This window comes from Erythrolamprus reginae, chromosome 1 (genome assembly GCF_031021105.1).
Source record: "Erythrolamprus reginae isolate rEryReg1 chromosome 1, rEryReg1.hap1, whole genome shotgun sequence".
NCBI classification, from domain to species: domain Eukaryota; kingdom Metazoa; phylum Chordata; class Lepidosauria; order Squamata; family Dipsadidae; genus Erythrolamprus; species Erythrolamprus reginae.
This window is the reverse complement of record NC_091950.1, coordinates 66,237,541-66,263,234: the sequence shown is the minus strand read 5'-3', so window position 1 is coordinate 66,263,234 and position 25,694 is coordinate 66,237,541. Positions and strand designations below refer to the sequence as shown.

At 40.7% G+C, this 25,694-nt stretch overlaps 1 protein-coding gene across 1 annotated transcript in view; it reads right to left on the bottom strand.

The window, feature by feature from the left end:
• Window positions 1-17,749, bottom strand: part of SPTLC2 (serine palmitoyltransferase long chain base subunit 2) — a 53,692-nt gene extending 35,943 nt beyond the window's left edge. The window contains exons 1-3 of the mRNA XM_070754029.1: window positions 17,346-17,749; window positions 10,029-10,223; window positions 2,940-3,094 (exon numbers count right to left, since the gene is read on the bottom strand). Coding sequence (XP_070610130.1) covers window positions 2,940-3,094; window positions 10,029-10,223; window positions 17,346-17,471 — 476 coding nt within the window. The 5' untranslated portion in view covers window positions 17,472-17,749. The remainder of the gene's footprint in view (window positions 1-2,939; window positions 3,095-10,028; window positions 10,224-17,345) is intronic.
• Window positions 17,750-25,694: the final 7,945 nt, after the last annotated feature.

Sequence of the window (25,694 nt, the reverse complement as noted above, 5' to 3'; positions counted from 1 at the left end):
ACTCCCATGGCCTTATCCACTTCATCAGGTGTTACCAGATCAAACTCCCCCCTCACAAATGGACTAGAACTGGCCCCTGTCATCTCAACTGACTTGTTGTCAGCCAACACTGGATCCTAATTGGAGTCAAGGTCAGTACGGATCTGAGTGATTTTATCTGCGAAAAACTTGTTAAAGTCCTCAGCACTTCCCTGCAAGGGTTCGCCAACTGCCCCCGATTAAGGAGGGAGCGAGTCACCTTAAACAAGGCAGCTGGACGGGATTCCGCAGATGCAATCAGGGTGACATTGTACGCACGTCTTGTTGTCCTGATCACCACTTTGTAAATCTCCATATGAGCTTCTACAAGTGTTTGGTCGGATTTGGATCTACTTCTTATCCAGCGCTTCTCTAGACATCTCTTGTGGCATTTCATGCCCCGGAGTTCCTCAGGAAACCAAGGAGATCTCCAGGATCTACTGCCACAGAGGTCGCAAAGGCGCAATTCAATCTAGAGCTCCAGCTGCCACTCTATTCCAGGCAGCGGCAAGGGACTCTGACGTACTGCGTACAAGCGAATCTGGTAAAACTCCAAGCGCTTTCTGAAAGCCCTCTGGGTCCATCAGATGTCTGGGGCGGAATCACCTAGTCGATTTCACCTCCCTGTGGGTGAGGATTGTAGCCTTAAAATCAAGCCGCAGCAGAAAATGATCTGACCATGACAAAGGCAAAGTCTCTAGGCCCCTTAATCTCATATCATTACTCAATTGCCCTGAGAGGAATACCATGTTGAGAGTATATCCCCCCTCGTGAGTCGGACCCTGAATTACTTGATTCAGGTCCATGGTTGCCATGGTGGCCATGAACTTGTGTGCCAACCCAGAGAATTCGCCGAGCGATGGCAGGTTAAAATCCCTCAAGACAATAAGTCTGGGGGACTCCACCGCCAGACCGGCTACTTCCTTGAGTAGCGCAGGCAGGGCTATTGACACTCAGCTGGGAGGCAGGTACGTGAGCAACAAGTCCACCTATACCCTTAGGTCCAACTTCACAAGGAAGGACTCACAACCCGCAATCTCAGGTGCAGCAAGCCTATACAGACTGATGGTTTGCCTGGCTATGACAGCCACTCCTCCCCCCCCTTCCCTGGGTTCGCGGCTGGTGACACACCTGAAACCCAGCTGGGCACATTTCCGAGAGAAACTCTGACCCAGCCAGGTCTTAGTCACACATGCCGGGTTGGCCTCCTCCAGGAGTAAATCCTGGATGAGGGGAGCTTTATTTGGCATGAAGTAGCAACAGTCTGAGCCCAGGGCCCGAATTTTGCTTGTCACCCAGTGCCCCAGGCTGAGTTCATAGGGCTGGAACAAGGGATCGCTTTCAAGCAGCGATCTCTAGTTCCCTCCGAGCGGTCCACCCCGTGTCTCCGCCATATCTGCCATTCCCCAGCAAGACCGGAATATTCTGGCCTTCTGCCACCCCAGAGATTGGCGAGGAGGGTGTTTGCCCAGGTTCGCCTGGTGCACCAGTTGCGGACCTGCTTGGATAGTCACTCATGCCCTCATCACCTCAAGGTTCGACTACTGCAATGCTCTCTACATGGGGCTACTTTTGAAAAGTGTTCGTAAGCTTCAGATCATGCAGAATGCGGCTGCAAGAGCAATCATGGGCTTTCCTAGATATGCCCATGTCTCGTCAACACTTTGTGGCCTGCACTGGCTGCCGATCAGTTTCTGGTCACAATTCAAAGTGTTGGTTATGACCTATAAAGCCCTACAGGGCATCGGACCAGAATACCTTCGGGACTGCCTTCTGCCGCACGAATCCCAGTGACCGATTAGGTCCCACAGAGTCGACCTTCTCCAGGTCCCATCGACAAAACAATGTTGTCTGGTGGGACCCAGGGGAAGAGCCTTCTCTGTGGCAGCCTCGGGCCTCTGGAATCAACTCCCCCCAGAGATTAGGACTGCCTCCACCCTCCTTGCCTTCCGCAAAACTCCTGAAAACCCACCTATGTCGCCAGGCATGGGGAAATTGATATACCCATAGCTGTTCTATTGAAGCCAGACCTTTTCCTTTCAGGATTAATAGACAAGCAGTTAGATAGAGTCTGCGGAGAGGGGCGGCATACAAATCTAATAAATAAATAAATAAAATAAAATAAGGAAGATTGTTTTAATATACTGTATCATCACAGCAGCTTATTGTATGCACCAAGATGGAAGCTTGGCATCACTCACTTTCGAGGAATGGTTGGTTAAGTTAACAGATTTTATTTATTTATTTTATTGATTTATTAGATTTGTATGCCGCCCCTCTCCAAAGATTCGGAGAGGAATTTAATTTCAAGAAATTAATTTCTTTGATTGGAGGAAAAACATTATATATTGCCGACTTAAAGCAGTCTTATAGACTTTTTGCATAAAAATAAAGAAAAATGAATGTTTCTAAAATTTTAAAATAAATTATATAAAGAAAAGTAATATATAACTTTAGAGACAGAGATTAAAATTTTTGTATTTATAATTGCCTTGAAGAATATTGATAATCACTTTATACCTTTCTATTTTTCATTTATTTATTTCTCTTAATTTGTTTTCTCTTACTTTTTTTTTTTGCTTTTTCCTTGATTTCTTTCTTTTCTTTTTCTGTTTACTACTTGTCCTGAAAACTCATTAATATATAACTGAAAAATATAAAATTTAAAATGTTGGTTCCCACTCATAGAATAATGGCCCCATAATAAGCCAGGGAGTCCAAACATGACCTCTGTATCTATCCAAAACCGAAAAGCACCTGCTAAAGATCCCTCCTCCATCTGAAGAAAGCTTAGAAAAGAAATATACTGTCCCAGGAGGTACGACTCCTGTTCTTTTAGCCTACCTCTAAAACTAATTGTTCAACTGTTCAAGTTCTCTAAAGATTAGCTACTTACAAACTTTTGAAAACTTTTTACTCACTTGAATGTCCAATTGTAATCATAAGAAACTCGTTCCATCATATCCATTTTTGGTCCTGGAACACTGCAGATTGGTCTGTTCCAGTTATCTCTAATGCGCATGTAAATATTCCTTGTGTAGAAGTTCTCAAAATCTTGGTACAGAGGAACAAAGTCCTAAAAACATGAGAAGTGCATTAATATAAATGGTAAGTCAACTTTGCAAATTATCTGAAAGCCATACATTATTTATTTATCAGATTTTCATTCAATAGTTGAATTTGTAGGAGTCAAACCCCAGGGAATATGAGATTCTTATTTTGAGAAGATTCAAGTATTAATTATGTATAGGCTTTTTATAAGAGTTAGCTAAATAAGTAAGAGCTGACCCACCCAACTCATTTCTTCATATTTTGGCTTCCACTTTATCTTGAAATATATTTTGACATTCCAGCATTGATTATCTCAAAATTTTGTTATTGGAAAATACAACTTGATGATATAAATCATCGGCTAGGTTACTTCCAGCAGCACGCCACATTTGTGGGGCCTGGTTAAAATGTGCACACATTATTTAACTGCTTGACACTCCTAGTACTGAAAGCCAATTTAAGCAACACAATTCATTTTTGTTCATTTTAACTTGTCTAACAAATTTAAGTTCAAATGAAAAAAACAAAACCAACCCTTTTTATATGCTGTCAAATGCTCTTGAATCCTCTGATTCTTGGATCTCAAGACATGTGCATTTTCCCCATATTTTTTGCACTTTTTTGTCTGGACTATTTTTAATTAATCTATTTTTTCATCCTAAGTTTCAATAATGTTAATGAAATGTAGTCATTCCTGTTTTAAAACCTGTAGCATTTTCTGTTTGCTCCCCATTTTCTGTGCATTATACAGACACAATGGATTCCTTGGGTTATGTACACTGACCGATTCCTTTTTGTATCTATGTTCTTATTATTTAGAGCCTCCACTAGATATAGACACACATCTCAGGTTTTTTCACAGTACTGTATTTGGCATTCATTTTTTCCGCCCTCTGCCCTCCCTCATAGATTTAAGGTTAAGATTTTCTGAACCAAGTAGGCAATGGATATCATGCAAACTGTCATCCCAAAAGTTCGTTGTGTTTCTAAGTACCACCATGTATGTCAAAAATAGAAAATGTTTCATTCACGAATCTGGAAAAATAGCCTGAAATTTACCAAGCTTGATTGTTGATTGATTGACTGTGTGCCTGTTTCTTATATATACTGTTTTTATGAGATTATTAATTTTAAATTGTAACTAGATGGGTGGGCATTGGATTTGGTATTATGTACTGTACTGTTTTTTATTATTGTTGTGAGCCGCCCCGAGTTTGCGGAGAGGGGCGGCATATAAATCCAATAAACCTAAACCTAAACCAAGCTAAAATATTCAGCTTCACTATGTATTCAAATTTGGCATAATGAGTATCCAATACTAAAATATTCATGTGCTTTTCTTTACATCCTAATCAAATTATGCTTCTCAAATCCAAGTCTATGAAAAGAAGGGTGTTCTAGAGATTGAGTGTTCCAGATAGAGGTCTCTAATGATCACATGCTTTAGGACTTCATAGTCATGCAATTTTAACAGAACCATTTCCCTTAGGAATGAAAAATGCAGGATGTGAAGATGGAAATTTAGAAGGATAGTTAATCTCTTTTTTTTTAATTGTTACCCAGAAATTTCTGTAAAATGACTAACTCTCAAGTGGCTAGGCAGCTTGAAGTGGCTAGGCAGCTACCTGAGACTACTCTTCTCCTAAATGCTCTATTAATTGAAATATGGCTTTTTAAGTGTTATATGTAAATCCTTTTGTTGAGGTTACAATAATACTGCAGCAAGATATTCCTTGAAGTTTTTAAGACTATGTAATTCAGAAACAATCTCTACAGTTAATAATATTAATAACAAAAACAAAACAGGTACTACTGGTTGGCTAAAAAGCCTTCATTTAAAAATTGAGGTTTATTTGTTATACTATACATTTTGTCATACAAATGAAATAATTCATTCTCAGTGTGAAAAAGGCACAAAATAAACCTAACATCAAGCATCAACATTCCTAATATATCCAAATGTATCTCACACATTCTACTACTGCTTGTTACTCGCTGCTGCAGAGTCAAACAAGAGAAGTTGGCAACTTGCTCTGCCGAGTTGCAAGTTACCAAGACTTGTTCCTGGTCATGTCTCTAATCCTTCTCTATAATCTAGGTTCAACTAAAATACCTCCAAAGGGAAAGATGATCATAGATAGAAATGTAAAACCTATGAGATAGGCTGAACATGGCAGACTGAGCCACCTCTTGCCTTTCCAATTCTGCAAAATATGCTATGCTTTTCTGGGAAAAATTTCTACCTAAACGGTGAATCAAGATGCAGACAATAAAGCATATTTCATTGGCCCATAAATACTTTTTTTAAGTGGCAGCTGGACTTTGTTTTTTCTTTGAAGACCTCTCACTTCTCATCAAGAAGCTTCTTCAGCTCTGACTGAATGGTGGCAAATGGAAGGATTTATACTCCTTGCATACAGCTAGTACTTTGCATTCTTTTACAGTACCTGACGCCGCTTGGAGCTTTATCTATGTCATCAGGGTCACCTGAGTGGTGCAAATGGGTGTGGTCTTCTTGGAACTGTTGAAAGGGCTGTATTGTAGACTAGAGATACCTAGATGATGTTGTATCTCTCTCCTTCTGTTGAGAGAGGATTGTTCAATTTCAACATAACCTCTTTGACCCCTCTTTCAAACCAGCAGTCTTCTCTGTTCAAAATATGGACTTCGTTGTCTTCAAAAGAGTGCATTTGTCTTTTAAATGCAGATGGACCATTGAATCATGTCCTGATGGCTTTGTACTCTTAAGTTGTGACATGCATTTATGAAATGGTTGCTTTGTTTTTCCAATGTACAAATCTGCTTGTGGCTCACTGCACTGTACTGCATATACTATATTGCTCAGTTTGTGTCTGGATGTTTTATCCTTGGGATGGACAAGCTTTTGCCTTTGTGCAGTGATGGCAAACCTTTTTTTTTCCTTGGGTGCTGAAAGAGTGTGTGCCCACGCTATTGCACATGCGCGAGTGCCCACACCCATCATTCAATGCCTGGGGAGAGGAAAAACAGCTTCCCCCGCCCCCTGGAGGCTCTCTGGAAGCCAAAAACGCCCTCCCAGAGCCTCTGTATGACTCAAAAATCAGCTGGCCGGCACACACACGTATGTTGGACCTGAGCTAGGCAACGTCTCACATACCAGCAGATATGGCTCCACGTGCCACTGGTGACACTCATGCCATAGGTTCACCATCACTGCCTTAGTGTGTTCTTGGGTTTGAAGTGTGCATAAATTGTTGATGTGATGGGTGGTATTGCCAACTAGAAGAGCCAATAAGATGGTTAGATCACATCAACAATTCACAAAATTTTGTCAGCAAGCTTCTTGGATGAGAAGCAAGTTTCTCAAAGAAAAACAAGAAAGTCCAGTTACCTCTTGAAAAAAAGCACCTTTGGCCCAACTATGATCTGGATGATTGAGAATCTCCATAGACATTTATCTTTCATTGCCATGCATAGTTCCAGAAATCAATGGCCTCCTGGCTAGAAGAACGTAAAACAGCCCCAGTTTCAGCAAGATTGTAGGTTATTTATCCCCAGAAATGTCATGTAGGAATGATACAGGAAACAGCGTATATCATCTTGTGACATTTAAAGCTGGAATGTAGAATCTAGTAACACTATAGGCGGCCCAAGCACTTTTAAAATCAATTCTACTACAGGACACTCTAACCTTCCCCTACCCCCGCAGATGCTAGCGCCATATACCATAAACAATGAGTTTTATTGTATCCATATACTAGCTTCTTTCAAACCAGAGAAAAACAATAGTTTAGTTTCTATTTGTCTCCTCCTTCCTCCAGGATCATCAGGTAATTTCCTTGTTCCTTTTTCTATTTCTATTTCTATTCCTCCATAAAAGAAATAATGAAAATGAAGGAATGAGGTTTGCCTTAATATCATATAGAGAAAAAGTAAACTCAAAGTGGAATTTCTAGTTATCTTTTTCAAAATAATCATTATCTAAAATATTTTCCTTCTGCCTCTATTATTCTCAAACTACTACTATCTGAGGATTGAAGTTACTGAGAAAAAGAGGTTTCCCTAGCTTTAATTACTAGCACCTGCCTTTCCAAACAACCACAAGATTTTTCTCTATCTTCTGCTTTAAGAGAGTAAAGGATTAGCGAAATCTGCTTATGCCTTTGTCAAAGATAACACCTATACCTTATGCATGTTTATTGGGAATGTCTCTATGACAATCTATGCTTTCTGACTGAGAAAGAGGATACATTTATTTATTTTCAGAACTGATATGGCTGCCTATCTCATCTCATGATCCCAAGCAGCTCACAGCAACAGATTTTCAGGATTTCAGTTCCATTCCTGCAGCTCATCAAATAATTTATCTTCTCTCTCCCTGCACTGCTTCCAATCTTCCCTGCTGGTTTCTCAAATGACTTTTTTGGGGAAGTCAGCTAAGAAGATTGCAGAAGGCAATTGCATGATTGAATGATGCTTGGCAACCAGTCATATATTTATTTATTTTATTTAGAGAATGTATATTGCCCCCTATTTGCACATAGCGACTCAAGGTGGCTTACAGAGTATATGCGAACCAGTTGCCAAATACCAGAAATGCAGTGATTTGACTATAAAGGATGGTGGTGTGACATTTTACAACATCCAGAAGTCTTTTATGGGCTGTAAAGAACCATGTCCAAGACCATTATAACTCTGAATGGTTCTTAAATAACTGTACTTTATCCAAAAGAAATACCCTTTACAAACCACAAAATACTCATATGCCACTTTTGAACACACATGACAAGGTAATGTTTAATAATATAGAAAAAGAAAACTAGACCATTTGCCCTGCATACAAAACAATTCTCTGTTTTGGTACAATTTGCCACTCACTTACTTACTCTTCTACTAGTATTTGCCACAATTACTAGAGTTTGGTAGTTTCAGAAATATATTTTGCTATAAATTCTGGCTAACATAACAAGCCTAATATGAATTATTAATCAAGCAACAAGAAGACAAATGTATACAATTCAGTTATTCCCTAAAGGTGGTAGATAATATGTGACCATTGGATTAATGAGTTCAAATAGTTAAAACATGCTTTAAAACCAGAAACTAGTTTTATTTTTAGAATGAAGGTAAAATATTGTTTTATTCAACACTTCTGGGAATAGTTAATTGCAGTTACCTTGTGGTTGAAAATACAGTTTAAGAACTGGAACATTAATGCATTTTTGGATCGTCTTATTATTACCATGCATTGGGCTAAAACTGACAAATTGCTAACATAATTTCTGAAAAATTGCTGCTTGTCAAGGATGTAAAGGTCTCCTAGAATTCCCTGTACTAGAACATCAAAAACAGCAGTAGGTAGCTCCCAGTTTGGCCCGATTCTAAGAACCAGAAGCTCCTACAAGTAGTAACCCTCTACTACCGTGCATGTAATGCAGAGAAGTGTTGCACGCATGGGTAGTAAAGGGTTTTAGAACCCACTACTAATCATAATATAACATTTTGGGCTCTGTGCACATGAATTATGCCTAAGACCTCTTATATAACGATGAAGGAAAGATGTTTTATACTAGTAGTAGGTTGCTGGATATGTCAGCATTATATACATATTTTAGTCAGCATTATATACCTATTTTCAATAGAGAAACAAAGAAATGTAACTTTTACCATGATGGTCAAATATGTAGGAAGATGTTTTATGATAATTAAATCCAATATTTTCTTTTTTTGTTGTTTTTTACATCATGATACATAAGACATTTTATTTTTAAGAAACATGAAAAAACAATAAAAGAGAAGCAATAAAAAGGGAATCTCTTTCTCTCTTTGAATAAATTACCCAAGAATGTACTATTTTCACCTCTGCTAAGACCTGCCCAAAAGGAAAGTATTTTTTGAGTATAAGACATATTTCCCCCCAATAAAAGAGGGTGAAAATTTGGGGGGGGTGTTATACACCGAATGTAGCCCACCTGCCAAAAATGGTATACGCGGAACTGGCAATTGGCTATGGCAGTGATGGCAAACCTTTTTTCCCTCAGCTGCCGAAAGAGCATGGGCGCATGCTATCGCACATGCTCTTGTGCCCACACCCATAATTCAATGCCTGGGAAGGGCAAAAACAGCTTCCCCTACCCCCCCAGAGACCCTCTGGAGGCCAGAAATGGCCTGTTTCCCAATTTCTGGTGGGCCTGGTAGGCTCGTGTTTTGCCCTCCCCAGGCTCCAAAGGCTTCCCTGGAGCCAAGGGAGGGTAAAAATGCCCTCACCCATCCCCACCGGAGGATCTCTGGAAGCCAAAAACTCCCTTCCAGAGTCTCTATGTGAGCCAAAAATCAGCTGGCCAGCACAGACATGCACATTACAGCTCAGCTAGGGCAATGGCTCGCATGCCAGCTGTGGCACCTATGCCATAGGTTCGCCATCACTGGGCTATGCCATTCCTTGCAGCCTGAAACAGCTGATTGTTGGCAGGCTGATCCAACTGACAATTATCTCCCTGTGCTAAACAGGCTGGGTTGAAGCTGAAACGGGCTGTTTCAGCTTTTCTGTTTGCTGCAAGGAGGCAATTTGCTAGGAGGCAGAGGCAGATTTCCACCACCCCTTGTTTTCTTCCCCAAACAAGTAGGTGTGGCATCTTATAGTCCAGAGCATCTTATACTCCAAAAAATACAGTAGTTTCTTCACCTCATCGTAGCTGACAGCCAACAGCAAGAGTATGCTGTAATTCACATGGTATTGGGCAGTACTGTATGCTTTAGAATACTTTCAGCAGTTAAGAGGACAAGCCTGAAGTATCACGAAGCACAATTTTAATAATAATTTTAAACACGTTGAACTACAGTTAATTAAGCATGTTTTAATGCTGACTAGTGCAGATTGAAAATTATACTTTGAAAACAATGGTTGCCTATTTTAACACTTATGTCCATGTCACTGCAAGCATATTAACTGCTACTTTGCCTCTAAATCAAAACATTACCTTCTGTTCATCTCTTTCGGTTGCATTATGGCATTTCTCTATTTTCCACTGCCGTAGAAAGTCTCGAAGATATCCAAAAAGGGTGAGCACACCATAACCTACGTAAGTCAGCACAGCAATTAGCATTGGTGTTTCTTCAAAAGCTTCATTGAAAGGTCTCTTATATAAACCTTCATTATGTGTAATATGATGAATCTGGAAGAAATAAAATATAAGAAAAATATGGGAATAATCAATTTCCTTTGAGCTTTTATTCTACCTAGAAAAAATAAAGTTAGTATTACTGTATGTTATACTGCTGGACAACATTGAGAGACAGCTGCCGGGTTAGATAACTGTTGTAAAGCTCTTTATGTAGCATCAAGTTCAGGAAATGGAAAGAAAGGAATTTTGAGAGATACTAATGCAAAACTGTGATTTAGCAGCCATAGGCAACCCCCAAGTTATGATTGAACTTTGTGCAGAATATAAGACCTATGGCTTCTGAGATCAAAGTACAGTGGTACCTCTACCTAAGAACTTAATTTGTTTCATGACCAGGTTCTTAAGTAGAAACATTCTTAAGTAGAAGCAATTTTTCCCATAGGAATCAATGTAAAAGCAAATAATGCGTGCAAACCCATTAGGAAAGAAAAACTCAGAATTTGGGTGGGAGAAGAAGGAGGAAGAAGAGGAGGACAGTCGCTGCCGAAGGAAGAAAGGGAGGTGAGAGGAATGAAAAAAATCCAAAACTTTAAGGCTTTAAAAAAAAAAAGAGGGACTCTGAGGCAGCGAGGAGGAGCATGCACCTCCCATACACCAGGTGCAAGGCTGCCTCCCATACACTGCCTCCCATACACTGGCTGCTGTTGTTGCTACCTGCTGCCTATTCCTTCCCATGCTGAAAGGCTCCCCTCTCCTCTCGCTCGCTCACTTTGTATCCGGTACCTTTCCTTCCCTGTGGTGACTCCTCGGCTGCCCAGAGCAAAGGGAGCATTTCTTTTCTCTGGGCGCTGGCAGAGGTTTATTCCCTGCCCAAGTGCCCAGAGAAAGGAAAATGTTTTGTTCGCTCTGGACTGCCACGCCTCCTTAAACGCCACCAAAAGGCTCCTCTGGCAGCCCAGATGGCCGGGATTAAAGGGGGAAAGGCAGGAAACTGGCCGGGCCTTTGTGCTGCTCTCAAATTTCCTGGGATATTTTTCCAGACTAGGGTTCTTAAGTAGAGGCAAAAAATCTTGAACACCCAGTTCTTCTCTAGAAAAGTTCTTAAGTAGAGGCGTTCTTAAGTGGAGGTACCACTGTACTAGTATAAACAGCATGGGACCACAAATGATTGCTTTTTCTCCCATATTAATCTTTCTGATCAATATTTTATTCAGGTTCGGAGCCCTATATAAGAGCATGTATGTGTGGCTTTCCTGTTGAATGTTAAAAATCTTTTATAGATCTATTAGCCCAATATTATAGAATAGAATAGAATAGAATAGAATTTTTATTGGCCAAGTGTGATTGGACACACAAGGAATTTGTCTTAGTGCATATGCTCTCAGCGTACATAAAATAAAATATACATTTGTCAAGAATCATGTGGTACAACACTTAATGATTGTCATAGGGGTCAAATAAGCAATGAAGAAGCAATATTAATAAAAATCTTAGGATATAAGCAACAAGTTACAGTCATACAGTCAACATGGGAGGAAATGGGTGAAAGGAATGATGAGAAAAACTAGTAGAATAGAAGTGCAGATTTAGTAGAAAGTCTGACAGTGTTGAGGGAATTATTTGTTTAGTAGAGTGATGGCGTTCGGAAAAAAACTATTCTTGTGTCTAGTTGTCTTGGTGTGCAGTGCTCTGTAGCGACGTTTTGAGGGTAGGATTTGAAACCATTTGTGTCCAGGATGTGAGGGGTCAGTAAATATTTTCCCCGCCCTCTTTTTAACTCGTGCAGTATACAGGCCCTCAATGGAAGGCAGGTTGGCCTTTAAGATTTGTAGAAAATCTGGTAAATTGCTTTTATCTTTTTACACAGCTTGCATAACATTGATTTTAAAACTGGGTAAACATTTTAAATCCTATACAAGCTACAGGCCTGTATTATTAACAATAGATATTAAGCGTTTTATTCCCTAGGTAATTGCAAATATTGCTTCTTTTTATATAACTTAAGCTCTAAAAAAATAAAAAACTACCAGAAAACCAATAAGGAGAAAAAAAGTCAGAATATTTTTTAAAAATAGCACATAGAGATGCAGTGAAATAAAAAATACACATAAATGCATAAAAATAAATGATTTCTACCTTTTAAGAGCAAATAAAAATAAAATTTGAGTTCTTGCACTAAAATTATAATATAAGCCCCATCTTTATAATATACATATGTCACTAATATTCAAAATCCATATATTATTATTTCATTTTTTCTATTTTGTGCAGAAAGCCTACAAGGTTTTTTAAATTGGTATTACATTTAGCCATTTCTCTAATCAGTCATCACTTTAGTCATCCCAGCCAGCTCCATCAGCTTCACCAACTAGCCTTCCATTGTAAGTATCACTGAATCCTTCCAACATTGGACTTATAGAAGTCTTGCTGCTATTCTCACATGAGGATAAGTACCATGTGATTTTTTTCAAACTTTTTTCAAAGGTTTTTCAAACAATTTTTCAAAAATCGTATCTCCCTCTTGCAGCTTCACGGTTCCAACATGACTGGAGTAGTAATAATAGCTTGAAGATCACCCCCCTTTTTCTTTTTTAATTCACAAGCCAATTGTTTATCTGATTTGTTGACAAATTAAAAGTTCTTTTCTTCAACACAGTTGAGTTTAATCTTCATTTCTCTTAGTGCCAGCACGGATAATCGTTATTGTAAGTATTTTATTGAATATAAAATATCTGTCTTTGTGCAAATATTATTTCTGTACATAATTAATATTTCCCGATATGGATTTATCATTTTTGAATGAAACTGTGAGGCCAAAGCCATCATTTGGAGTTAGAGACTTTGGCGTGCCACAAGAAGTACTGTGGGAATTGGGGAGGGGTGGTTGCCTGAGAGGGAAAGATACTAGCCACAACAAATTCTTTCCAGAAAATCAAGGTCATTCTTAGTTTAGCACCATCCAGAAGTACATGGAAGGATTGATGATGAGAAAACCGGAGTGGTCCATGTGATGAATTTGTGGGTGTGGAGACAAGGGATGAACCTTAATCTGGGTGGACAACTGTAGAAAAAGTTAGTATCGGGTTGACTACAGTTCGTAACCAACATGGCTCTTTTAATAACTTGGAAGAAGGCAAAGATTTGAACTGTGATTTATTTCTCTGATGTTATTTGGAACACTGACAGAAACAAGGGAAAAAAGAAGCAAAAAAGCAAAAACAAGAAAAATACATGAACTTCATGAGAGAATGAAAATATGGTTTCAATTTTTAAAAAAGACAAAACAAAACATGGTGAAGAAAAACACTACAAGAAAAAGCAGTTTAGAAGCTACCTTCTCTTTCATTCCAAGACTTTTTTCCCCAGCCACCAATTGCTACTTAAATATTTTTATAGTATACTTTGGACACCGGCAATTATACCAAATATATACAATAGAGCTTAGGTTTCAACTGTAGTATTTTTGATGCTGTCCGAGTATGGCTTTTTGCATTGTCTAAGTAAGTAACATCAGTGGTAATGAACTTTGGTTTAGCTTGCCTTGCTAATGTTGGCAGGGGTATGTTTTCTTCTGAAAAGTTCTTTGATTATAGTATAGTTTTCTGCTTGATTGATTTACTCATCTGGGTGTTGATTACTGTACATAATGACTTTTTGCCTTTTTGCTTCAGTTCTTAACTTTTTTATTGCCTCTTTGAAAGATGACACAATCTCCCATGAGAACAGTACTGAGAGTGGTGATTCCATGGGTGTTCCACTGATTTGTTTGTCATAGCAGAAACTGTGATGCAGTATCTAGAAACCATAACATTCCACAACTACAACTAAAAGTAGGAATCTGGTACACAGACAATACTTTTGTCATAATAGAGAAACACCTCAAGCAATCAGTAAGGACAACAAGGAAAAAAAACAGCACATTACTGGATATCTTCATAAGCAAAGGTTGACAGTAGATTAGAAACCCAAGTTTGAAGTTGCAATGGCACTGAAAACGTGACTGTTTTTCATACAACTGTTGCAGCATCTCCATGGTCATGTGATCAAAATTCAGACACTGGCATCTGGCATGTAATTTATGATGTTTGCAGTGCCTAGAGTTAGGTGATCAACTTTGACAACCTCCTGCAAAGCAAAGTCCGTGGGGAAGCCAGATTCATTTAACAACAGGGTGGATTTGATTTAAATCAAGTTGATTTAAATATCTAGTAAAAAGGCTTGATTTAAATCAACTCGATTTAAATCATAATTTTAAAAGAGCAACTGTTTAAAATTTTAAAATTTAAATTTAAAAGAGCCACTGTTCTTGACCTGCTGTTGACTTGCCGAGGGTCCCAATGTTGCAGAATATACAGCACTATGCTACATAACTAAACTACATTTCATACTGAAGAAACTAAATTATGTTTCTTATAGAATAGAAAACTTATCTTAGATATATTTTTACTCCAAAAGCATTTTATTAGAATAAATTTGATAACATTTTAAAAATCCAATTTAAATTTTTAAAAAATCTGATTTGTTTATTTTTAAAAAAATCTTTGATTTTTATCCACCCTATTTAACAACATGCTACTAACTTAACAACTGCAGTAATTCACTTAAGTGTAGCAAAAAATAAAATAAAATGGGGCAAAACATGCTTAACTTGCTTAGGAACAGAAATTTTAGGCTCAATTGTAATCATAAATCAAGGATTACCTATTCTAAAAAGAACTCACACTAACACAGAATAGCAGAGTTGGAAGAGATCTTTGGGATGCTTCCCCATTGCTTCTTATCTTCCCTTCTCTTCTGGTGCTCTGAAAAAGAGTCTGGTCCCCTCTTCTTTGTGGTAGCTCCGCAAATACTAAAACACTGCTATCATGTCTCCCCTAGTCCTTTTTTCAGTAGACTAGACATACCCAATTTTTGCAACTGTTCTTCATAGAATTTAGTCTTGAATTCCCTAATCATCTTAGTTGCTAGTCTCTGCACTCTTTCCAGAATCTCAACATCTTTTTTTATATTGCAGTGAGCAAAACTACATGCAGTATTCCAAGTGTGGTCTTGTTTTTATAAAGCAATACTAATACTTCACGAGATCTTGATTCTATCCCTCTATTAGTAATCCAGAAATGCATTGGCTTTCTCATATTTAAGCGATTGTCCACTAAGACTCCAAGATCCCTCTTACAGTTATTGCTATTGAGCTAGGTTTCATATGTAATTGTACTTTTTTTTTCTACCTAAGAGAAAACCTTTTCTCTATACTGTATTGGATTTCATTTTTCTAGATAGTAGCCAGTGTTCAAGTCCATTTGGAACTTGAGCTCTTCTTCTAGGGCAGGGGTCAGCAAACTTAAACACTCAAGGAGCCACAAAGATCCTAACCTGGGGGAAGTTTGGTTGCCCCAACCACAATCTCCTCCTAGTATAGCATCCTTTTTCCTCTACCTGTCCTAACCAAAAGCTCTCAATTGTGGAGCTGACCAGCAACAGGGAGCTACAGCAGAGCGATGAAAGAGCCACATGTAGCTCCAGAGCTGCGGATTGCTGACCCCTAGCCCAATGCCAGGAGCTCAATTTTGACCAGCTCAAGATTGACTTAGCCTTCCATCATTCTGAGTTTGTAAAATGAGGATCCAGATCATTGGGGACAGCTTATTTATTTCTTGGGTTTATATGCCGTCCCTCCCTGAGGACTTGGGGCGGCTTACAACTTGTAACATTTGTCAGCCAGGAGGCCAAGATCTAATTGCCCCAAGTCTGGTGGCATAAATCAGTCTTAAGACTCTTGCAGAAGGCGAGGAGGGTGGGAGCAGTATGAATCTCTGGGGGAAGCTGATTCCGGAGGGCTGCCCCCCCCCACAAAGAACGCTCTTCCCCTAGGCCCCACCAAGCGATATTGTCTGGTTGATGGGACCTGGAGAAGGCTGACTCTGTGGGACCTAACCGGCCGCTGTCATTAATAAACTGCTCATAGTTTATTAGTTTTAAAGCACTAAAAATTGAGATGAGGAAAATATTGTTTGATTTCATTTCAGGGTATGATTTTGATTAACATTTCAAATTACAATCTTGAGTTTTGTACAAACACAATTTTTGAGCTTTAATATTTGGACAGACTAAATGAAATAAAGAATGAGGAAAATAGCAGGATAGAATACAAGGCTACCACTGCATTAATAGGCTTGCACAGAAGAATATTGTACAAGTTGCAAACAGTTTGCGGGATTATGGAAGAAAGTGACATGCCAGACCTAAGTCAAGGCAGTGCTTACACAATAATAGTAGTGTATATTTTAGCAGGAGTTCTAGAAATAAGCTGTGGGTTCCATACCTGAGATACAACATATTGCTAGTTGGAACTAGCTAGCTAGCCTTAGAAAAGGCAACATTTGGTTGCACAGCATCCAGAATCAAGTGCCTCAGCAATGGTTAGAGCGCAGCCCTGCAGGCTACTTCAGCTAACTGCTAGCTGTACTTCAGCAGTTCAAATCTCACCAAGGTTGACTCAGCCTTCCATCCTTCCCAGGTGGGTAAAACGAAGACCCAGGATTGTTGGGGGCGATAGGCTGATTCTGTAAACCGCTTAGAGAGGGCTGTACAAGCGCTATGAAGCGGTATATAACTCTAAATTCCATTGCTATGTATCTTTTCTTTTATGTACACTGACAGCCTATGCACCAAAGACAAATCCCTTGTGTGTCCAATCACACTTGACCAATCAAGAATTTTATTCTATTCCTTATCCTTATTCCTAATCCTTATTTCTAATCCTAACCCTATTCTATTCTAAGAAGCCTAAACCATGGCAGCCCGCGCGTGGTTATTTTACAGTTCAACGTACCAAGTAGGTGGTGGGGGGAACCAACCTAGAAAGGAAACTTTTTTCCTCTGAAAAAAAGGAAGGGGGAAAAAAGGGAAAATAAAAAAGACGCCGAGCCGTCTCGACGCACCAGGAAACCAGGGCAAAAAACAGTCAGGAAGGAAGCCGACCGCTCAAGGCCACCCTTTCCTCACTCCCGCCGCACGTGACTGACAGCGAGGGGACTCCACAAGCAAGGGGCAGCCTGGGCCGGTCCGAGGCCTCCTGGGTTGAGAGCGAGAGGCCTCCGCCACCTTCCCAGAGGCATCCCCGGCCGGCGCGCCTTCGTTTAACAGATGCTTCCCGGCCACCGCCTTCCTTACCTGGCCGTCGGACTCGGGCCCGGCGAAGTCTCGGACGTAACCGTTTTTCCCACCGCAACCGTTGGCCGGGAGGCTGCAGCCGTTGGCACGAGGTTGCCCGCCCACCTTCTCACCGCCGCGCTTCATCTTGTAGGCTCCCGACCAAGCAGCCACCTCAGAAACCAACCACCGCCCGTCCCTGGGCTGCTTTAATCGCACCGGAAACTCAGCCGGGAGCCTTGGCCAATCACAGGCCGGAGCGTCACTCCTGAGGCGGAGACGGCGCGCCCTTGGCACGAAGCCGGGCTGGCCTCGCCCGTTGTGAGGAGAAGAAGGCGCTTACGGAGGAGGACAGCGACTTCCATTCGCTGCCAGGGATCCCAGAGGCGGAAGCGAAGGACGGAGGCTCCCATGTTTTCGGCGACACCAATCACGAGAGGATAAAGTTCGTTTAGGGGGCGGGTAAAGAAATAACTGGGCCAATCATTCGGCGCGGAGCTCATGAGAAGGGAGTGACTTTTTCTGTGAGGAAAAACGGAATGTGTGGACCTATGGCGGACTCTATGAGAGGAAGCGAGGACCGCCTCGAATGGCATAAAACTGTAGCCGCTTGAAATTTGTCCTCCACGAAAAATATTGCCGCGAACTTTTTTCCCCTTATAACTCTCCCTTCTCGTCCCCCCCTAAAATAGCGTTTCTCAAACTTAAAGCTAGCTGGATGGGGGAATTCTGGGAGTTGGAGTTCGCCCGTCTTAAAAGTCGCAAAGTTTGAGAAGCGACACTCTAAAAAACGGGGGCCTCCAACCTTGGCGACTTGTGGACTTCAACTCCCAGAATTCCTCAGCCAGTTTTTCTGGGAGTTGAAAACCACAAATCTTAAAGTTGCCAAGACCCCTGCTCTAAAAATCTAAAATCCTAGTTCCCAATGTGGGGCCCATGCCCCAAAGGGGGGGGGGGTGTTGATTTTTAATGGGGGCAATTGGAACCTTTTAGGTTTCCTCTGTGTTAAGAGTTCACCTTTTGAATAGTAAGAATTATATATCATGGAAACATCAGGATTTTAGAGATGCTTGGGTGGGGCATGGCCAAAAAAAGGTTGGAAACCACTGATCTAAAATAACAGTTCTTAAACATAGATTCCTTGAAGCTTCCTTCTGATACTGTTAGAATATGGGGAAGGGTATCCTCCTTTAACAGCACCAGTTCTGCTCAGCCTGTCTCCTGTCCTTGAGAACCAGAGGAAAAGAAGGATCAGATTAGAATCAGGAATTTATTACTGGACCAAGTTCTGATAAATAATACAGAGCATAGATTAATTTTAAGCTTTTGTCTCACTATGTGTTGATGCCAAGACCAAAACAGCAACCACGATGATTAGGGGACTGGAGACTAAAATGTATGAAGAACTGTTACAGGAACTGGGCAAGGCTAGTCTACTGAAGAGAAGGACAAAGGGAGATATGATGGCAGTGTTACAATATTTGAGAGACTGCCACAGAGAGGGAGGGATCAAGCTATTTTCCAAAGCACCTGAAAGTCAGACAAGGAATAATGGGTGGAAACCAGCAGTGTGTTGCTCCTGGTTCGGCCCGGTTCAGCTTTGCCCACCTGCCCAGGATGCATGTGTGAATTGGTAGCAATGGGATTTACAACCCACTGATCAAGGAGAGATTCGATCTAGAAATGAGGAACTTTCTGACAGAACAATCAACCAATGGAACAGGTTGCATTTGGAAGTTGTGGAAGCTTCATCCTTGAGACTTTCAAGAAGAGATTAGTCTGCTATTTGTCCTGCTTGAGTGGGGGTATTGGACTAGATAACCTACAAAATCCCTCCCAACTCTTGTTAATCGGTAAAAAAAAACCCCAACAATAGATAATTGTTCCCCACATGGATTTTTAAAATGGAAATATAAGGTCTTTCCTGAGAAGGAGAAAGGAGCAATTGGCAGTTGTGGAAAATAGCAAAATAAATCTGTAGCCCTTTCACAAAATGATAAAATCTGGATTGTGCAATTTATGTTATATCACCAGTTCCACTCTTTCAAATGCAAATATATAAGTTTTACAGTATGTACTTCTATATCACAACAGACATTTTGTTCATTCCTACACGTTATTGGAAGGAAAATCCCTCTGGTTCAGTTCCAAGCTGGGAGAAAGACTGGAAAGAACATGGAGGGCTGATTAGAAAGAAAGTAGGTTTATTGATGAAGCAGAACCACATACAAAGACAGCATGCAGTTCTGAGTCAGCTGAACAAAACAATTAGATGAGTGCCAGGATTTTTATACAGGTCTTAAAATGCTGGGATGATGGTGATTGTACAGTGAAGGTGCTTGTGTTCTGAAAAGGTGTTGGTAAGGGGTTGCGCTACTAATCCTATCATTCTGCTTTTGTTAGCTGTCAAATTTTGCTGCAAGGAGTTTTGAAATATCCAATCTTTAATGGATTTCTATCTGCAGTATTTGCTTTGTTTATGAATAGAACCATCTAGATAGTTGGCTTCCTCTTTCAATAAGCTCTTTATTTATTTAAGTGCTGGAATCTGCTATGGGCTATTAAGAAAGACTGGGGGGCTGCTTTCTGCCTCAAAAACGTTTCTCTTTCTCCTTTAGGGAAATATAATATTCTGCCTTTTTAATATTTCCCAAAATATTTCATTCTTTATGGGGGTGGGACTTACCACAGCATGCACACCAATATTATAAGACACTTCTTTAAAAGACTTACTTGTTTCAGCCATCAGAGCTGAACAGTTTTATATTTTATTTTGTGATGATATAAGTTATTTGATATCTCCTAAATCAAATCCAGAATGTTCAATAGAATACAATTCTTTATTGGCCAAGTGTGATTGGACACACAAGAAATGTATCTGTATTTCAGATTGGACTGAACCTTCAACTATGGAAAGACAAATGCATGGCCTAATTACCTTCTGTATTGAGGACTTGTTAATTGCAAAGTGTGAATTGCTAATAGGCATAAATTATGTATCATTGATGACCAATATGATAACCTTTGATAACCTTTGATAAAATTTCACACAAATATACCTGTGAAATAACTATATATTTGTTACTGCATTCTTCTCTGTTTTTTCTTTTGTTATTTTCTCTGTACCATTTTATAAAATAAATGTAGATTAGCCTGGAATAACTACAGTTATTCTGCAAATGAAAATCAGTCACTCAACTGAGAGGCTTGGTTCTGGTTGAATGATTAAAGGTAATTTCTGATTGTTGGGCTCCTGTACTGGCATCTTTATCACTTGTGTCACTGACAGATCACAGTTGGCTAATTGCTGTGGCAGTTTGTAAGGAAAAGATAGAATGCTTGTGACAAAATTATTTCCTAAATATAATTAGTAGATTAGAGATCTATATTGAAATTAGTTGATTGCCTAACACAGATCGTTAGTTCCATTAATTTCATACTTTAGTCATGAAAGGTGACTGGGACCAGTCATATTCTTTGGAGCAGTCATATCCTCTTAGCCCAGCCCATTTTAAACGGTTGTTGTTGTGGGGAAAATAGGACCATATAATATGTTTTCTATCTTGAGTTATTTATAAAAATAATTGAAGGTGGGATATAAACAAGTCTGATAATACAGTACTTTGGTGAGAAAACTAAGCTTAACATGAAACAGTAAACACTAAATCTGCACATTATTTTCCAGCATCTAGCTAATTGCCTCACAGTTTTTAATGTAAACTTTCACTCAATTCCAAAAGATTTGCTCTGGCTAAAATGTGCAGATTCTTCTATGAACCATCCATTACTGCTTCAAGGTTATATGAAAATACCACAGTGAAAATCAGGTGTTGTATATTGTATATCCCATTTTTTATCCTGGAAAAAGGATTAAGATTGTATCCCCTTTCTCCTTTTCAATGTTTACATCAATTATTTCTTCCAGGTTTTGCCAAACTTAATATTTCATCTGTTTCATTCTTTGAAGCCATCTTGTGCACAAAACAAGTGATTCTAAGGAGGAACTTCTGAGCCATTGCTTATGGTATATAAAGAGGAAAGCATGTAAAATACATTAAACCATTTCTATATTTGGGTCTATTTTTATTCTTCTGTGGTTTGTAGATAACAAATAAGAGCTATTTCTGATTGGGCCTAGAAGATTGCTAAGATTATCTTCATTTTACTAGTGATAAAGATTACTACTATATAGTAACTAGCGGATGGTCTTTGATCATAAATAAACCTATTTATGTTAATTTGCTAAGAGGTGATGCCATAAGGACAGCAGGAAAAAAATGCAATAAAAACAGCTTGTTCCATGTTTAGGTGTATATGAGTGACATGGTCATTGAATTGTAGAATCATAGGGCTGGAGATCTTCTAGTCCAGTGATCACAAACCTATGGCACAGGTGCCACAGGTGGCAAGCGGAGCCATATCTGCTGGCACGCGGGCTGTTGCCCTAGCTCAGCTCCATCATGCATGCATGTGCTGGCCAGCTGATTTTTGGCTCACACAGAGACTTGGGAGGGCATTTTTGGTTTCCAAAGAGCCTTAGTGGGGATGGGGAGGGCATTTTTACCCTCCCCCGCTTCCAGGAAAGCGTGGGGAGGGTGAAATATGGGCCTACTGGGCCCACCAGAAGTTGTGAAATTTCCGGCCTCCAGAGGGACTCTGGGGAGCAGGAGAAGCTATTTTTGCCCTTCCTAGACATTGAATTATGGGTATGGGCACTTGCGCATGCACAATAGTGCACGCCCACGCTCTTTCGGCACCAGAGGGAAAGAAGGTTCACCATCAATGTTCTAGGCTAATCCCTGCCTAAAGCAGAAGTCATTATCCATCCCTGACAAATGGTTATCCAGTCTTTTCTTACAAACTTCCAATGATGGATCACTTACAATCCCAGAAGGCAAGCCTTTGCATTGAATAATCATCCTAGCTATCAGGGAACTCCTAGTTCCAGACTCTTTGGTCGCCTCCCTCTGGTGAGCTTCCATCCATTGCTGCTTGTCCTGCCTTCACTAATACATTGCATAGGGAAAGGTCCTCAGTCTTGAACTTCAGCAAAACATCAATTCTTTCACGGTACAGGTGGCCCTTGGCCACAATTGAAACTGGAATTTCAGTTGATGAGCGAAGTAGTTGTAAAGTGAGATATCAGCTGACAGCATCACTTAGTAACTGTCCACGGAGAGGGGCGGCATACAAATCCAATAATAATGTAATAATGAATAATAATGTAAACTGTACTCTTGGCTGCCTTTAAGTACATTTTGTGCCATTGAGCAGTGGGAGCCCCAGGTAAGGAGCATAGCAGGTAAGGTGGGACGGAATTATATGTTGTATTGTCTTTTAACAGACAATCTATAAATCTACTCGCAAATTACGAATACAATGATCTGTTCATGTACGTCTTTTAAATATGTATATAATTTAATAAAATCTTTTTTTTTTTAAAAAAGGAACACAGCATTGTTGCAAGGGATGGGAAAGGTCCTGGGAAGCCCAGCCCAGACTGCACACAAGTTTGATGAGTGTGATGATGATGATATTATTATTATTATTATTATTATTATTATTATTATTATTATTATTATTATTATTATTATTAGTGCAGCAGAAAGCCACAGTTGTCCCTGAAAGACTCAGCTCTGCTCAGGGACCTGGGAAAGGTCAGAAAGTTTCTGAAGGATTGCAACAATGGAATGTGCAGTTTGGAGAATGGTAGGAGCCCTGTTCTTACACTGCTTTAAAAGCCTAATTCTCCAAATCATAGGTGCCATTCCTTCTCTAAATAACATGCCAGCTTGAACAAGGATTTGGGGGGATTGACAGTTGACTGAAATTGCTGAAGGACCTCGACCTCTTACTTCATCTGGGCACTGCAGCTGATGAGTGCCACTAGCCAGAAGAGTATGGATGTGGAGGGGAGAGATAAAGTGGGTGGGAGAAGTTGCAGCACTCCTTGGGGTCATAAGTGTAGTCACAAGCATCTACATTTTAATCATTCAACTGTGGGATGTTGCAATGATTGTATGTTCTAAAACAAATAAAATAAATAAATAAATAATTTCAGACATGGCTCATGAGTTTATTTTTTCAGCACCAAATTAATTTCAAACATTTGCTGAATGAACTGTAAGTTGAGGAGCACAAAAAGTAACACAAAAAGTGTTACTTCAAATAAAAAATCTAATCAGGTGCTTTGGTACCAGCTGTAATGCTGACCTGCTTTTCATTAAACATTTCCATTAAGGTAGATAGGGCAACATTCCTCCACCTAGAGAACTACCTTAACAATAAAGCATGACTTTAACTAAAAATAAAATGATGTTATAGTAACAACAATACATGAGAAAGTAACATTGTTAGCCTTTTTCAGGCATTCAGGACGGATAAGAGTAGAGCCAAAAGAATGTATACAGTGATCCCTCGGTTAGCGCGGGGGTTACGTTCCAAGACCTCCCGCGCTAACCGATTTCCGCGTTATACTGGATGCGGAAGTAAAAACACCATCTGCGCATGCGCGCCCTTTGTTCCATGGCCGCACATGCGCGCCCTTTGTTCCATGGCCGCACATGCGCAGAAGGTGGAGCGACGCAAGTTCGGAGGCTGGCAATGCAATGGTGATTTTTCCGGGCTCCTTGCCGCTACCCCCCGCCCGCCCGATTCGCCCCGCTCACCGGCTTTCTTGGGGCAGCGCTGGCAGCAATGGCAACCCTCCCTCCTTCCCTTCTCTCCCTCCCTCCTTCCCTCCTTCCTTCCTCTCACCGGCTTTCTTGGGGCAGCGCTGGCGGCAATGGCAACCCTCCCTCCTTCCCTTCTCTCCCTCCCTCCTTCCCTCCTTCCTTCCTCTCACCGGCTTTCTTGGGGCAGCGCTGGCGGCAATGGCAACCCTCCCTCCTTCCCTTCTCTCCTTCCCTCCTTCCTTCCTCTCACCGGCTTTCTTGGGGTAGCGCTGGCGGCAATGGCAACCCTCCCTCCTTCCCTTCTCTCCCTCCCTCCTTCCCTCCTTCCTTCCTCTCACCGGCTTTCTTGGGGCAGCGCTGGCGGCAATGGCAACCCTCCCTCCTTCCCTTCTCTCCCTCCCTCCTTCCTTCCCTCCTTCCCTTCTCTCCCTCCCTCCTTCCCTTCTCTCCCTCCTTTCTCAAAAAGCACTTAAACTGTAACTGTACTGTACTGTGTAATGACAGAATAAAACCCCCCAGCCCTCACCTGTGTTTGAATTTCATTCATTCACTCAGTCATTCATTCATTCATTCTTCTGTACAGTATGTACAGTACTGTGTGCCACTCAGTCCCAACACTTTTAACCCATAAATTACCATTTCCCATCCCCTTAATTACCATTACTGTACACATTGAATAAGACTCTTAAGTTATGAACAATAACATATTTATTTACATTTTTTGGGGTGGGGTGGGGGTTAGCATAACTGGGATAACTAGGGATCTTCTTCTATCACCATTTCTACAATGGACGCTGCAGGTGATGGTGTGACAGACCTCTTGGTTTTTGTGACAAACATGGTCATGGGCAGTTGTTGGCGCCGTTTCTTTTTCTGGCCTAACATGGATCTGTATGGTGCAAAGATGTTGTCAAGGGAGGCGTTAAACTGTATAGAGCGAGTCATGTTGGGATCCCAAAGTTCCACCATGTGTTGCAGATGTGCAGCAGTTCTGTTCAGTTCTGCAAGCCGCTCAAGCGTTAGGCCAACATCTTCTTCCTCAGCTTCTTCAGCTTCCGCTTCCTCCTCTTCTTCACTCGCTGACCTGGTCAGCTCCTCCAGATCTTTGTCTGTCAGCGGTAGGCCATGCTCATCAAGCAAACCATTGACTTCCTCTGGTGTCATGTCAACGAAGCCTTCTCCACCCAGTGCCTGTGCCAGCTTCACAGAGGTCTGGACTGCAGCATCTTGGATTTCTTCGGGAGCAAATCCCTTGTAATCATGCACCACTTCTGGCCACAATTTCCTCCAGCAGGCATTCATTGTCTGTGTCTTCATATCCATCAAGGCATTCTGAATGTTCTTCAGACAAGATGCAATTGTGTACTGACGCCAGTAGGCCTTCAATGTGAAGTTGTCATCAGCATCCATTGCTTCCACGATGCTTCCAAGAGAATTGCGCGTGTACAGTGCCTTAAATGCACGGATAATACCTTGATCCATCGGCTGGATAAGCGATGTGGTGTTTGGTGGCAAGAATTCAACTTGCACCCCATCATGTTCATGGTCCAGGTGATCATGGCCGCCAGCATTGTCCATTAGGAGAAGCACTTTGAAATCGATTCCTTTGCGAGCCAAATACACCTCCACCTGTGGGATGAAGCACTGATGAAACCAGTCCCGCGTGAGGGGTTTTGTAATCCATGCTTTAGGATTA